The following is a 14,140-nucleotide window of genomic DNA, read 5'->3' as shown; positions in this document are numbered from 1 at the left end:
AGACTGAACAACAATGCATTGTCTTCATTGCTAGTGCTTTTCCCTGCTGGCAGTTGGTTTTCCGAGATACTGTGTGGATGTTGTGTGTCTTTTTACACAGCTCTATCTTCTGGCTTTTGAGATTTTCCTTCTGCTCATAGTTTCTGCTTTGGGAACCTCTGATTCTTCGCCTGTGATTGTGCTGGGGTTGGTTCTCTGACACGGTTCTGTTGACCTTGAGTGCCTGGGTTTATGGGAGTCCAGCTCTATGCAGTGCCCTGACCCTCGAGGGTCATCACGGGCTGTCACTGTTGCTGTGCTCCGGGGTCCTCCGCCAGGGTCCCTCCCCCCGGTCTGGTCTGTGCCCCACTGCGTCTCAGGACGCCCCCCACCCCCCAGCTGCAGCATGAGGGTGCCCGGCCCTGGAGACCCCTGGGCTGCCTCGTGTTATCTGAACCCTGTGTGGAGGGGTAAAGCCTGCCCCCCATGATGCATCCGACCCTGCTGGGCAGGAGGGGTGGAGGAGGGCATGGATGCAGTGCTAGGGGCCAGCTCCTCCTGCCTCGGGTTTCCCAGGTGGGCAGCAACGCTGACCTGGGCAAACAGCTCTGGGTGGGCGGCCGCGGGCAGAGGGCGTCTGGGCCGCCCCGCGCTGACCTCTGTCTGCCGCGCTCTGCAGGGACGTCTCCCACAACCTGCTCCGGGCGCTGGACTTCGGGCTCCTGGCGAACCTCTCAGCGCTGACAGAGCTGTGAGTGTCCCCCAGGGGCGGCTACAGGCTTCCACGCTGCAGGCGGCTCACGTCAAACCACGTTGAACCCCTCCTTTCTTACAGGGACATAAGCAACAACAAGATTTCTACGTTAGAAGAAGGAATATTTGCTAATTTATTTAATTTAAGTGAAATGTAAGTGTCACTGGTTTTGGCAGCTGTGGATGGCTGGACCCAGGGGCCCCGCACTGCCCACTGAGCCTGCCCCGTCCCCTGCAGAAACCTGGGCGGGAACCCGCTCGAGTGTGACTGCGGTCTGGCCTGGCTGCCGCGCTGGGTGGAGGGGCAGCGGGTCCGTGTGGTGCAGCCCGAGGCGGCCACATGCGCCGGGCCCGGCCCCCTGGCTGGCCAGCCGCTGCTCAGCGGAGCGCTGCTGGACGGAGCCTGCGGTGAGTGTACTGGGCAGCGCGACTGAGTGGCCAGACGGGACCCCTGTAGGCCCTCTCGGGTTGCGGGGGGGGAGTTACTGACTGGGGAGGGGTCAGGAGAGCCCTCTGACCTGGGGGACAGTGTGCGCGGGGTCAGAGGTGTTGCAATCTGGGATGGGGCGGGGTGGGGGTGCACCCTCGGGACCGGCCTGCCCGCCCTTGCAGGTGAGGAGTATGTTGCTTGTGTCCCTGACGACAGCTCGGGCGCCGTGGCACTGGTGGCCTTCTCGGCTGCCCCCGAGGGCCCGCTGGCCCCCGAGGCCTGTGGCGCCCTCTGCTTCGCGGCCGGCCAGACCCTCGCGGCCCTCTCGGAGCAGGGCCAGTGCCTGTGCGGGGCGGCCCGGCCCCCTAACACCTCCTCTGCCTGCCTGCCCTCCTGCTCTGGCCCCTCCCTGCCCCCCGCTCCCGCCTGCCGGGGGCCCAGCCTCCTTCAGCACATCTTCCCTGCCTCCCCTGGGGCCGCCCTGCTGGGGCCCCGAGGACCCCTGGCCTCTGGCCAGCCCGCAGCCTTCCACGTCACCGCCTCGCTGCCGGTCAGCTCCACGCGCTGGGACTTTGGTGACGGCTCCCCGGAGGTGGACGTCGCAGGCCCGGACGCCACTCACCGCTATGTGCTGCCTGGCCGCTACCCTGTGACGGCCGTGCTGGCCCTGGGGGCGGGCTCTGCCCGGCTGGGGGCGGAGGTGCAGGTGGAGGCCGCCCCCGCTGCCCTGGAGCTCGTCTGTGTGGCCTCGGTGCACAGCAATGAGACCCTGCAGCTTGGCGTCCGAAACCGCGGCGGCTCGGGCCTGGAAGCCACCTACAGCATCATGGCCCTGGGCGAGGAGCCAGTCCAAGGTGGGGCCCACCCTGGCTGCGTCGGGTGGGTGGGCCGCCTGGGCCGGGCACACACTGACGCCCGTCTCTGTCCTCTGCCCTCAGTGGTGCACCCGCTCTGCCCCTTGGACACGGAGATCTTCCCCGGCAACGGGCACTGCTACCGCCTGCAGGCAGAGAAGGCGTCCTGGGCTCAGGCGCAGGAGCAGTGCCGGGCCTGGGCCGGGGCCGCCCTGGCCATGGTGGACAGCCCCGCCGTGCAGCGCTTCCTGGTCTCCCGCGTCACCAGGTGCCTGCTGGGTGCGGGGCGTCTGCAGGGGCTACATCTGGCAGGCCGGCGGGCTCTGGGCAGCAGCCGTGTTGTGCCCATGGGCAGCCGCTCCTGTCGGCTCTCCTGATGCAGCTGTGGCCACAGGGGTGCCCGCTGTGGGAGTTGCCCCCAACCCGGCCCTGTGTTCTCCCTGTCTGCCCGAGCCGGGCCCCTCCTGCAGAGGGCGGGGCAGGTCCAGTGTGACTTTGCTGGGCAGTCCGTGGTCAGTGCCGCCCGCACCCCAGGAGCCTCTTGGGCGTTCTGGCGGTCCAGGCCTGGGGATCTCTGCTCTGTAGTGCTCACCAGGGGTGGCCCTCAGCGCCTGCTGTGGCCAGGGGTGGGATGGGGTGGAGGCTGGCCCTCTGCTCCCCTGGGTCCCTGTGGGAAGGGGCTGACGGACTGTCGGTCCCCCTGAACGTCCCGTGTCCTGAGAGATGGAGGCCCAGAGCGGGCACAGCCCTTGCCCTGGGTCCCTGGGTCCCGGGGTTCCCGGGTAGTAACGCAGCCCCGGGGCCCAGCTCTGATCCCGTTGCCTGTCCCCACATCCTGCCTCCAGGAGGGTCTCTGCTTGCAGAGCTGTGGGGCTGGCCCATTTGGGGGCCGCTGTATGGGTGTCTTGGTGCCCACAGGCCTCCCCTGGAGCCTCTTCTCAGGATGCATGTGGGTCCTGTGGCCAGGCCCAGAGTGAGGCAGAGCCCCGAGCGAGTCTCAGCTGGACCCTGGCCCTGTGGGATGGGGCTGGGCGGGTGCTGGCCTAGGCCTCGCTTGCCGGGTCCAGTCTCTGAGCCTCAGTGTCCCCGTCTGGAAGTGGGGGTAGAGGCAGAGTTCCTGATGGGCTGCTGCAAGGCGGGTGTCCGTCCCTGGGGAGCCCCCGAGCGCCAGCCCTTCGCTGTCTGCCACAGGAGCCTGGACGTGTGGATCGGCTTCTCAGCCGTGGAGGGGGCAGCAGCGGGCCCCGCACCCCAGGGTGGCGCCTTCAGCCTGGAGAGCTGCCAGAACTGGCTGCCCGGGGAGCCGCACCCCGCCACGGCCGAGCGCTGCGTGCGCCTGGGGCCTGCCGGGCAGTGCAACACGGACCTGTGCTCAGCACCTCACAGCTACGTCTGTGAGCTGCGGCCTGGAGGTGCGCGGGGCCCGGGGCGGGCGGGTGGGAGCGCCTGCTGCCCTGGCTAGGAAGCCCCCCAGGCACACAGGGTCCCCTGGTCACCCCGGAGTCCTCCCCACCTGGCCAGCACAGCTACTCCCGGCGCCCGGGTCAGCGTTCGTCATGTGTTTGCTGAGTGTCCTCTATCCTGGACTGGGCCCGCACCGGGGGTAGCCGGTGGAGGGAGCCAGGGCCTTCTGCTGGGTGGCTCAGTCCCAGGTCCCTCAACCCCTGGGCCCCCAACACTCTCCTCCCGCCTGGGCCCAGCATCTCATTGCACGCTTGCACCCCAGGCCCCGTGTGGGACGCAGAGAACTTTCTCGTGGGAGCGCCCAGTGGGGACCTGCAGGGTCCCTTGAGCCCCCTGGAACAGCAAGAGGCCCTCCTGGCCCCCCAGGAGCCTGTCGAGGTAGGCAGGCCCTTCAGGCTCCTTGCCCTGGCTGCCCTGGGTCCCTTTAAAAAGCAAGAGGACTGGGACTGCCCTGGGGGTCCAGTGGCTGGGGCTGCATGCTCCCAGTCCGGGGGACCAGGTTTGCTCCCTGGAGGGGGAACTAGATGCTGCACGCCCCAAGAAGGATCGATCCCACGTGCACAGCGGAGACCCGGCGCGGCCAAATAGGTGATAAAAAGCTTGAAAAGCAAGACGATCCCTCCACAAGAACCCCATGAAGCTTTTTTCTGGGCCTTGTTAACATCCTGTGTCCAGTGGGGAGAACTTAGAAAACCCACCGCAGGGCAGAGGAGAGGAGCACCCTGGCTGGCACCCGGGAGAGCCCTGAATCTCCCGAGCCTTCTCTCTCCATTTGGGGGCGTTTTTTACAAATGAAGGTGGGATTCCTGTTGCTCAGAGACGGTTTTGACCTGATGTTTTTCTCCTGAGCAACATGGTCTCCCACTGTGTGAGAAGGGGCCAATGGGGGGCTCCTCCCCTCTGACTGGCGGGTGTTCGGGTGTCAGGGTGGGGCCAGGCTGAGGGCCAGGGCCTGCAGAGCTGAGCGGCCCCCTGCCCTGCCAGGTGATGGTGTTTCCCGGCCTGAGCCCGAGCCGCGAAGTCTTTCTCACCACTGCCGAGTTCGCGACGCAGGAGCTGGGCCGGCCCGCCCAGCTGCGGCTACAGGTGTTCCGGGCGGGCTGCGGAGCAGGTGGGGCCCCATCCGGGCAGCGGGACTCGGGGGCCTGAGCGGCCTCTCTGCCCTGTCGCGTCTCGTTGGTCTGTTGTCCACTGGGCTGGTCTCCAGGTTTAAGGTGGACAGAGGCGCCTGGAGAAGCCAGTCCATGCTGGGCGTGCCAAGGACGGCTCTGGAAGGGAGCTGGCTGGGGCTGGGGTCGGAGGGGGCGAGGAGTGGCGCTGGGGGCCGGGGACACTGCCCGGCAGGACCTCGTCTCCTAGCAGGGTGTCCCTGTGGTCTGTGAGCACACGGGGGCCCCTGACATCCCTCCTTTCCTTGTAGGGGCCCTGGAAAACAGCAGCGAGCCCCAGGGTCGGTCCCTGGAAAACAGGACTGAGCTGGCCCCTGCGTGCACACCAGAAGGGCCCCTGTGCCCCCAAGTCAACGTCTGCCTGCCTCTGGACAACCCCTGCCACCCTGGGGCCTGTGCCAATGGATCCACACCAGGGCCGGGCCTCCCTGGGGTCTCTTACGCGCTCTGGAAAGAGTTCCTCTTCTCCGTGCCTTCGGGCCCCCCCGCCCAGTACTCGGTGCGTGCCTCTGGCCCCTGCTTCTTGCCTCCCTCCACCCCCGAGGTCCCAGCTTCCCGTCACACACACCGAATGTTGACCCTCCAGCCAAGCTGTCCACTCCCCTGCTGCCCGCCGCTGCCCCCACCCCAGGGCCTTTGCACTTGCCCTCTTGCACTGGCCAGTGTCCAGCAGAGGCCCCGCTCCTGTCCTCGCAGCCCACCCCTCCTGCATCCTCTCTGCCCTGTGTCCCATCCACCCCTGCCCTGAGCGCCTCGGAGGGCCCTGGGAAGCCGGGTACCCCGAGTGACCCAGGAACGCGGAGGCCCCCGTGGGGAGTGACTCAGTGCCGCCTCCCGTGTTGAGGACGCGACCCAGACCCGCTGCCCTCTCCCACAGGTCCCCTTCCACGGCCAGGACGTCACCCTGCTCCCTGGCGACCTCGTCAGCTTGCAGCACGATGCGGGGCCGGGCGCCCTCTTGCACTGCCCCCCGACGCTGGGCTTCCCGGGCTCCGAGACCCCATACTTCTCTGCCAACGCCTCGGCCTGGCTTGCCCGCCTGCCTGCCCAGCTGGAGGCGGCCCCGGCTGGCCCCGCCTGCGCCCTGCGGTTGCTGGCCGCCACGGAGCGGCTCACCCCTCTGCTGGGCCTGGGCCTGGGCCCCAACCCGGGGCTGCGGCGGCCGGGGCGCTACGAGGTCAGGGCCACAGTGGGCAACGGCGTGTCCAGGCACAACCTGACCTGCAGCTTCGACGTCCTGTCCCCAGTGGCTGGGCTTCAGGCCATCTACCCGGCCCCCCAGGACGGCCGCCTCTATGTGCCCACCAGCGGCTCGGCTCTGGTGCTGCAGGTGGACTCTGGTGCCAATGCCACCGCCATGGCCCACTGGCCTGGGGGCAACGCCAGTGCGCCCTTCGAGGCTGCCTGCCCGGCCGCTGTGGCCGCCCTGGCACCCGGCTGTGCCGAGGCGGCCAACGGCAGCCTGTTCTCGGTGCTGACGCTGCCGGGGCTCCGTGAGGGCGAACACGAGGTGGAGGTGGTGGTGGAGAACGGGGCCGGCCGGGCCAACCTCAGCCTGCTGGTGACAGCGGAGGAGCCCATCCGCGGGCTCCGTGCCATGCCCAGCCCCGAGGCCCGTGTGCTGCAGGGCGTCCTGGTGGTGAGTGGGGTCCCCACCTCCCCAAGATGCAGCTCCCTGCGGAGGGCCGCCCATTCCCAGCCCAGAGCATGCCTGGCCGCTGGGACACTGGGCTGGGTGTCGGGCTCTGGGCAGGCTCTGGCGGGGCAGGCAGCCCTGCGTGCAGATGGCTCGTCAATCCCCGAGTGACCGGAGAGTCAGCTCCGGAACAGTTGATCTGAAAAAGCAGCTATTGAGCTCTTCACCTGCCTCTGACCGCCCTGTTTCTGGGTGTGTTTTGAGACCCCCACTGGGGTCTCACCGGGTGAAGCGAGCCCTTTCTAAGGCTGGGACGCACCACCACTGGGCTGCTGTCAGGGCCGCTGCAGGAGGGGCCATGCCCGTTCTCTGGGTTCCCGTCTTGCACATGGGCCGTTGTGCAGTTGCGTCCTGTCTTCCCTGCTTACACCTGTCGGGTGACACTGGGGAGCGTCCAGAACCACGAGGCCCATGGGGACACACGTGCCTCCCAAGTGGGAGCCCGGGATGGGGGCGCAGGCCATGGTGGGTGGCTTCTGGTTGTGGGCGCTGGGCCTCCGAGGTACAGAGAGGTCTGTGTGTGGCCAGGCCTGGGCTCAGCCTTGCAAGGTGTGACCTCCGTGGCCGAAAGGGAAGCCCACAGACAGCTTTGTCTAGGCGGGTGGGCCTGAGCTGGGGGCAGCGTCCATCCCCCAGGAACCCTGGCCTGGGGCAGGTCATGGCCATCTCACATGGTGCCCTTCTGTAGAGGTACAGTCCCGTGGTGGAGGCCGGCTCAGACGTGGTCTTCCGCTGGACCATCGACGACAAACAGTCCCTGACCTTCCACAACGTGGTCTTCAACGTCATCTACCAAAGCGCAGCGGTCTTCAAGCTCTCGGTGGGCGGGGTTCTCTGGCACGGGGGCGGGTCGCAGGGTGGGGCGGGGCGAGGGGCGGGCTGGGGCGGAGCTGTGCGCCGCTAACCTATGCTTTCTGCTCCGCTCTGCTTCTGAGGACCCCGTGGCGGCTGTGGGTGAGTGCGGGGCGTGGGGGGCTCTGTCTACACCACCTCGCGGCTAGCGGGCAGCCTGCTCACTGCCGCCTGTGTCCACAGCTGACGGCCTCCAACCATGTGAGCAGCGTCAGCGCGCACTTCAACGTCACCGTGGAGCCAATGCACCGGATGCGGGGCCTGCAGGTGTCCGCGGTGCCTTCCGTGCTGGCCCCCAACGCCACGCTGGCGCTGGCCGCCCACGTGCTGGTGGACTCGGCCGTTGAGGTGGCCTTCCTGTGAGTGCGGCATCTCCCCCAGCCTCCACCTCCCTGCCAGGACGTGCTGGGGACACGAGCCCTTTTGGAGGGGCCGCAGCAGGGCGGTGGTTCCCAGGAAGGGGGCTGCAGCCGGGCCAGTGGGCGCTGCAGGGGTGCGGCGGGCCCTCCCGGCCTCCTCAGGCTGCTCACTGCTGCTCCCTGCCCCCGGCAGGTGGACCTTCGGGGATGGGGAGCAGGCGGTCGGCCAGTTCAAGCCTCCGTACGACGAGTCCTTCGAGGTCCCAGACCCCACAGTGGCCCAGGTGCTGGTGGAGCACAACACCTCGCACACCTACCCCGTCCCAGGTGAGGGCCGCCTCCCGCCCTCACGGCCTGCAGCTTGGGCGTGCTCTGCCCTGGGGCAGCGCTTTCCTGGGGGGAGGTCCTGGGGTCCTGCCTCCAGAATGCAGCGGGGGCTGATGGCCTGGGGCCCCTACTAGGGTGAAGAAGGGAGGTGAGGGGAGATTGGTCCTCAGAGACCTGCGATGCGAGTCTGCTGACCAGAAACAGACCCCTTTCGTCCCTCCCGTCCCCTCCCCTGAGCCTTTTCTGGCGGAGAAGGGTAGATCCTTGTAAGTCGTTTCTGAAGTCCTAGAAGCCTCACATGGAAGTATGAACAGCCCCATGATCCCGGCTCTGCACCCACCCCGTCACCCAAGGGCGTTTGCACCTGAGTCACCCTTCACCTCTTTCTGCCTTGCCTCGTGCGATGAGCACGCAGGCCCAGGGGCGTCTGTGTTCACAGTCCACCGGGGCCCTGTTTGCCCCATGGCCCCGCCCACAGCCCGGGGTCGGGAGGGGTTTTGCAAGCCAGGTGGCAGCGCTGGCTCGGCCACATCCCCACTCGGGGCCTGTCCACCAGGTGAATACAACCTGACCCTGCTCGTGTCCACCGCCTTTGAGAACCTGACGCAGCAGGTGCCTGTCAGCGTGCGTGCTGCCCTGCCGGCCGTGGCCGTGGCCGTGGGCAGCCAGGTCCTGGTGGCTGGCTGGCCCGTCACCTTCTTCCCGCACCCGCTTCCATCGCCGGGAGGTGTCCTCTACACGTGGGACTTCGGGGATGGCTCCCCAGCTGTCAGCCAGCCCCAGCCAGAGGTCAACCACACGTTTGCCTCGAGGGGCACGTACCATGTCCGCCTGGAGGTCAACAACACCGTGAGCCACGTGGTGGCGGCCGTCAGCGTGCGCGTCTTTGAGGAGCTCCGCGGCCTGACGGTGAGCCTGAGCCCCACCGTGGAGCAGGGTGCGCCCGTGGTGGTCAGCGCTGCCCTGGATTCCGGTGACAACGTCACGTGGACTTTCGACATGGGGGATGGCACGGTGCTCACGGGCCCCGAGTCCACGGTGGAGCACGTGTACCGGCGGGCGCAGAACTGCACGGTGACGGTGGGCGCATCCAGCCCCGCCGGCCGCCTGGCCCACAGCCTGCCTGTGCACGTCTTCGTCCTGGAGGTGCTGTGGATTGAGCCGGTGGCCTGCATCGCCTCCCAGCCGCACGCCCGGCTCACGGCCCACGTCACCGGGGACCCTGCCCACTACGTCTTTGACTGGACCTTCGGAGACGGCTCGTCCAACATCAGCATCCGGGGGGACCCGACCGTGACGCACAACTTCACGCGCAGCGGCACGTTCCCACTGGCGCTGGTGCTGGCGAGCCGCGTGAACAGAGCACACTACTTCAGCAGCGTCTGCGTGGAGCCCGAGCTGGGCAACGTCACCCTGCGGCCCGAGAGGCAGTTCGTGCGGCTCGGGGACGAGGCCCGCCTGGCGGCCCACGCCTGGCCCCCCTTCCCCTACCGCTACACCTGGGACTTCGGCGCCGAGGATGCCGCTGCCCGCATCGGGGGCCCTGAGGCCACGTTCACCTACCGGCTCGTGGGCTCCTACCTGGTGACGGTCACCGCGGCCAACAACATCTCGGCCGCCAACGACTCGGCGCTGGTGGAGGTGCAGGAGCCCGTGGAGGTCACGGGCATCAGGGTCAACAGCTCCCACGCTCTGGAGCTGCAGCAGCCCTACTTGTTCTCCGCCGTGGGCCACGGGCGCCCCGCCAGCTACCTGTGGGAGCTGGGGGACGGCGGGCGGCTGCAGGGCCCCGCGGTCACCCATGCCTACGGCAGCACGGGCTGCTTCCAAGTCCAGGTGGCCAGCTGGAACGAGGTGAGCCGGGGGGAGGCCCGGCTGAACGTGACGGTGCAGCGGCGTGTGCGGGGGCTCAGCGTGAACGCCAGCCGCACGGTGCTGCCCCTCAACGGCAGTGTGAGCTTCAGCACGGCGCTGGAGGCTGGCAGCGACGTGCGCTACTCCTGGGTCCTCTGTGACCGCTGCACCCCCATCCCCGGGGGCCCCACCATCTCTTACACCTTCCGCTCCGTGGGCACCTTCAACATCATCGTCACGGCCGAGAACGAGGTGGGCGCCGCCCAGGACAGTATCTTTGTCTACGTCCTGCAGCACATCGAGGGGCTGCAGGTGGTGGGCTGCGGCTGCTGCTTCCCCACCAACCGCACGCTGCAGCTGCAGGCCACGGTGCGGGACGGCACCAACATCTCCTATAGCTGGGCCGCTCAGCGCGACAGCGGCCCTGCCCTGGCCGGCAGCGGCAAAGCTTTCTCACTCACCGTGCTCGAGGCAGGCACCTACCACGTCCAGCTGCGGGCCACCAACATGCTGGGCAGCGCCTCAGCCAACTGCACGGTGGACTTCGTGGAGCCAGTAGGGTGGCTGGCCGTCACCGCCTCCCCGAACCCAGCTGCCGTCAACGCGAGCATCACCCTCCGGGCCGAGCTGGCTGGGGGCAGCGGCGTCACTTACAGCTGGTCCCTGGAGGAGGGGCCACGCTGGGAGACCCCGGAGCCGTCCACCACCCTCAGCTTCCCCAGCCCCGGCCTGCGCCCAGTCACAGTCACGGCCAAGAACCAGCTGGGCTCAGCCAACGCCAGCGTGGAGGTGGTCGTGCAGGTGCCCGTCAGCGGCCTCAGCATCCAGGCCAGGGAACTTGACGGCGGCTTTGTGGTGGCCGGTTCCACGGTGCCCTTCTGGGGGCAGCTGGCCGCAGGCACCGACGTGAGCTGGCACTGGGCCGTGCCGGGTGGCAGCAGGCAGGGCCAGCACGTCACTGTGGTCCTCTCCGACGCCGGCCTGGTCTCAGTCCAGCTCAACGCCTCCAACGCGGTCAGCTGGGTGGTGGCCACACACAACCTCACCGTGCAGGAGCCCATCGTGGGCCTGGTGCTGTGGGCCAGCAGGAAGGTGGTGGAGCCCGGGCAGCCGGTTCACTTTCAGATCTTGCTGGCCGCCGGCTCGGCCGTCCGCTTCCTCCTGCAGGTCGGCGGGGGCGGCCTCGAGGTGCTGCCTGCGCCCCACTTCTCCCGCAGCTTCCCCCGAGTCGGGGACTACACGGTGAGCGTGCACGCCGAGAATCGCGTGAGCCGGGCACAGGCCCAGGTGCGCATCTCGGTGCTGGAGGCCGTGGGTGGGCTGCAGGTGCCCGACTGCTGCGGGTTGGCCATTGCCACAGGCGCCGAGCGGAACTTCAGCGCCCGTGTGCAGCGGGGCTCCCGCGTTGCCTACGCCTGGTACTTCTCACTGCAGAAGGTACAGGGGGACTCACTGGTCATCCTGTCGGGCCGTGACGTCACCTACACCCCCGTGGCTGCAGGGCTGCTGGAGATCCACGTGCGCGCCTTCAACGAGTTGGGCGGCGTGAACTGCACGCTGCGGGTGGAGGTGCAGGACGCCATCCAACACGTGGCGCTGCGTGGCCCCCGCTGCTTCGCCAACCGCTCCGCCCACTTCGAGGCGGCCACCAGCCCCAGCGCCCGGCGTGTGACCTACCGCTGGGACTTCGGGGACGGGGCCCCGGTGGAGGACACGGAGGTGCCCTGGGCGGCGCACTCCTACCTGCAGCCCGGGGACTACCGCGTGCAGGTGAACGCCTCCAACCTGGTGAGCTTCCTCGTGGCGCAGGCCACGGTCACCGTGCACGTGCTGGCCTGCAGGGAGCCCGCGGTAGACGTGGCCCTGCCCCCACAGGTGCTCATGCGGCGCTCCCAGCGCAACTACCTGGAGGCCCACGTGGACCTGCGGGACTGCGTCAGCTACCAGACCGAGTACCGCTGGGAGGTGTACCGCGCGGCCAGCTGCCAGCGGCCCGGGCGCGCAGCGCGGGTGGCGCTGCCCGGGGTGGACGTGAGCCGGCCCCAGCTGGTGCTGCCGCGGCTCGCGCTGCCTGTGGGCCACTACTGCTTTGTGTTCCTGGTGTCGTTCGGGGACACACCGCTGGCCCGCAGCATCCAGGCCAACGTGACGGTGGCCGCCGAGCGCCTGGTGCCCATCGTGGAGGGCGGCTCCTCCCGCGTGTGGTCGGACTCCCAGGACCTGGTGCTGGACGGGAGCAAGTCCTACGACCCCAACCTGGAGGACGGCGACCAGACGCCGCTCAGCTTCCACTGGGCCTGCGTGTCCGCGACGCAGGTCAGCCATGTGGGGCGTGCGTCCTCCTCGCCCCGCTCGGGGCGTCTGTGTGTGCCCAGGGTGGGGGCTGGACCTCTGCGCGGGTGGGGGGATCTTCCTAGCTGCCAGGGGCCAGAGCGTCTCTGGGGTCTCACCCCCACCCCTCCCTGTTACGGGCTGCAGAGTGAGACTGGTGGGTGTGCGCTGAACTTTGGGCCCCGCGGGAGCAGCGTGGTCACCATCCCTCGGGAGCGCCTGCGAGCTGGCGTGGAGTACACCTTCAACCTGACCGTGTGGAAGGCCGGCCGCAAAGAGGAGGTCACCAGCCAGACGGTGGGTGCTGCCGCGGCCCAGCCCCGGGGAGCCCCCGGCCCCCAGACAGGCGTGGCTGGCTAGGCGGAGCCCACGCAGCACCCAGCTCCTGTTTTTAAGGGGTCTCTTTACATTTTGGGGCTCCTAGAAGCCATTGGTCTTGGGTTATTACTCCTCTTGATGCTGTTTTTGTTTAACGAGACAGCCCTCGGCTTGGCTTTCCTCCAGAAAGGCCGTAGTGGTGCAGGAAGCCTCGAGGCACAGCCTTAGGCTTTCCCCTCCCCGCGCGTGGGAGCCCCTCTCAAAATGGGGAGGCCTGGCCTCGCTTGTGTCGCGTGCTCTCCCTCCCTGGGCACGGCACCCCGCCGACTGTGATGGGAGCCAGCGCACCAGGCCCTGCTGGTGCCCGGGATGGGGTGCGTCCCCTGTGCCGGGGGGTGCCAGGCCTCTGCCCGGCAGGGGCCCTGCCCAGAGGCGCCATCTGGGGCTGTGTGCCGGGGACCTTCCAGTGTGCACAGCAGCGGGGGGGCTCAGACAGAGCCACACCTGACTTGCTGTCGTCCCCACATGGACGTGCGCACTCGCTCACACCTTCCCGCCTCTGCTCCTCCGTCCACTTGTGTTTACACACGTGTTGGGGGCCCTGGGGGCTGCAGAAAATAAGCCCCTGTGGTCTGTGCTCCTCGAATCCCCTCCCCCCACCTGGGAGTCACAAAACCACAGAGTCCTGGGTGAGGGCTGGCCTGAGAGGAGCCTTGGCAGGTGGGGCTGGCAGGGGCGGGGGCACAGGAGAACTGGGCATGACAGGGCTGGCAGCCTTGCTCCCCCGCGGGTCTGCTGCTGCCCTCCACACAGGCAGACGGGAGGGTCTGGCGTCGGGAGCAGAGCCCCACCCAGGGTGGCAGGCCCTCACCCTGCCGGCTTCCAGGTGCTGGTCCGCAGCGGCCGGCTGCCCATTGTGTCCCTGGAGTGCGTGTCCTGCAAGGCGCAGGCGGTGTATGCGGTGAGCCGCAGCTCCTACGTGTACCTGGAGGGCCGCTGTGACAACTGCGACGGGGGCTCGGAGCGAGGGGTGAGTGGGAAGGGGCCGGGGGCGCTGGGGGGCCCTGGGGGAGACCCTCCCCCGAGCACCGTGGTCTCCATGCCCCCCCAGCTGTGGGCCGCACGCAGCTTCAGCAACGAGACGCTGGTGCTGGACGCGACGACCACGTCCACGGGCAGCGCGGGCATGCGGCTGGTGGTGCGGCAGGGCGTGCTGCGCGACGGCGAGGGCTACACCTTCACACTGACCGTGCTGGGCCGCTTGGGCCAGGAGCAGGGCTGCGCCTCCATCCGCCTGGCACCCAACCGCCCACCGCGGGGCGGCTCCTGCCGCCTCTTCCCACTGGAGGACGTGCGCGCGCTCACCACCAAGCTGCACTTTGAGTGCGCAGGTGAGTACGGTTGGCCGCGGGGCGAGCGGGGCGGGCGGGGCGGGCGGGGACCCCGCTGACACTCTGGGCCCACAGGCTGGCAGGACGCAGAGGACGCGGGTGCGCCGTTGGTATATGTCCTGCAGCTGCGGCGCTGCCGCCAGGGCCACTGCGAGGAGTTCTGCGTCTACAAGGGCAGCCTCGCCTCCTACGGGGCCGTGCTGCCGCCCGGCTTCGCGCCCCACTTCGTGGTGGGCCTGGCCGTGCTGGTACAGGACCAGCTGGGGGCCGCCGTGGTCGCCCTGAACAGGTGAGTCCACGGAGCCGGCCAGCCGGCCGGGGGCGGGGTAGGGCCCAGCCCCGCTCACGCCCCACTCACGCCCC

The 14,140-nt window shown here is 68.7% G+C and overlaps 1 protein-coding gene across 1 annotated transcript in view; it reads left to right on the top strand.

Moving 5' to 3' along the window:
- PKD1 (polycystin 1, transient receptor potential channel interacting) overlaps positions 1 to 14,140 on the top strand; it is a 38,859-nt gene that overhangs the window by 11,721 nt on the left and 12,998 nt on the right. The window contains exons 2-19 of the mRNA XM_061152558.1: positions 659 to 730; positions 815 to 886; positions 971 to 1,140; positions 1,345 to 2,016; positions 2,101 to 2,284; positions 3,208 to 3,428; positions 3,743 to 3,858; positions 4,465 to 4,591; positions 4,901 to 5,148; positions 5,527 to 6,288; positions 7,034 to 7,165; positions 7,381 to 7,556; positions 7,750 to 7,883; positions 8,440 to 12,053; positions 12,216 to 12,365; positions 13,273 to 13,416; positions 13,498 to 13,777; positions 13,853 to 14,066. Coding sequence (XP_061008541.1) covers positions 659 to 730; positions 815 to 886; positions 971 to 1,140; positions 1,345 to 2,016; positions 2,101 to 2,284; positions 3,208 to 3,428; positions 3,743 to 3,858; positions 4,465 to 4,591; positions 4,901 to 5,148; positions 5,527 to 6,288; positions 7,034 to 7,165; positions 7,381 to 7,556; positions 7,750 to 7,883; positions 8,440 to 12,053; positions 12,216 to 12,365; positions 13,273 to 13,416; positions 13,498 to 13,777; positions 13,853 to 14,066 — 7,488 coding nt within the window. The remainder of the gene's footprint in view (positions 1 to 658; positions 731 to 814; positions 887 to 970; positions 1,141 to 1,344; positions 2,017 to 2,100; positions 2,285 to 3,207; positions 3,429 to 3,742; positions 3,859 to 4,464; positions 4,592 to 4,900; positions 5,149 to 5,526; positions 6,289 to 7,033; positions 7,166 to 7,380; positions 7,557 to 7,749; positions 7,884 to 8,439; positions 12,054 to 12,215; positions 12,366 to 13,272; positions 13,417 to 13,497; positions 13,778 to 13,852; positions 14,067 to 14,140) is intronic.

The sequence above is a fragment of the Dama dama genome, chromosome 10 (genome assembly GCF_033118175.1).
Source record: "Dama dama isolate Ldn47 chromosome 10, ASM3311817v1, whole genome shotgun sequence".
In the NCBI taxonomy this organism is placed as follows: Eukaryota; Metazoa; Chordata; class Mammalia; order Artiodactyla; family Cervidae; genus Dama; species Dama dama.
This window is presented reverse-complemented; position numbering and strand designations above follow the sequence as displayed.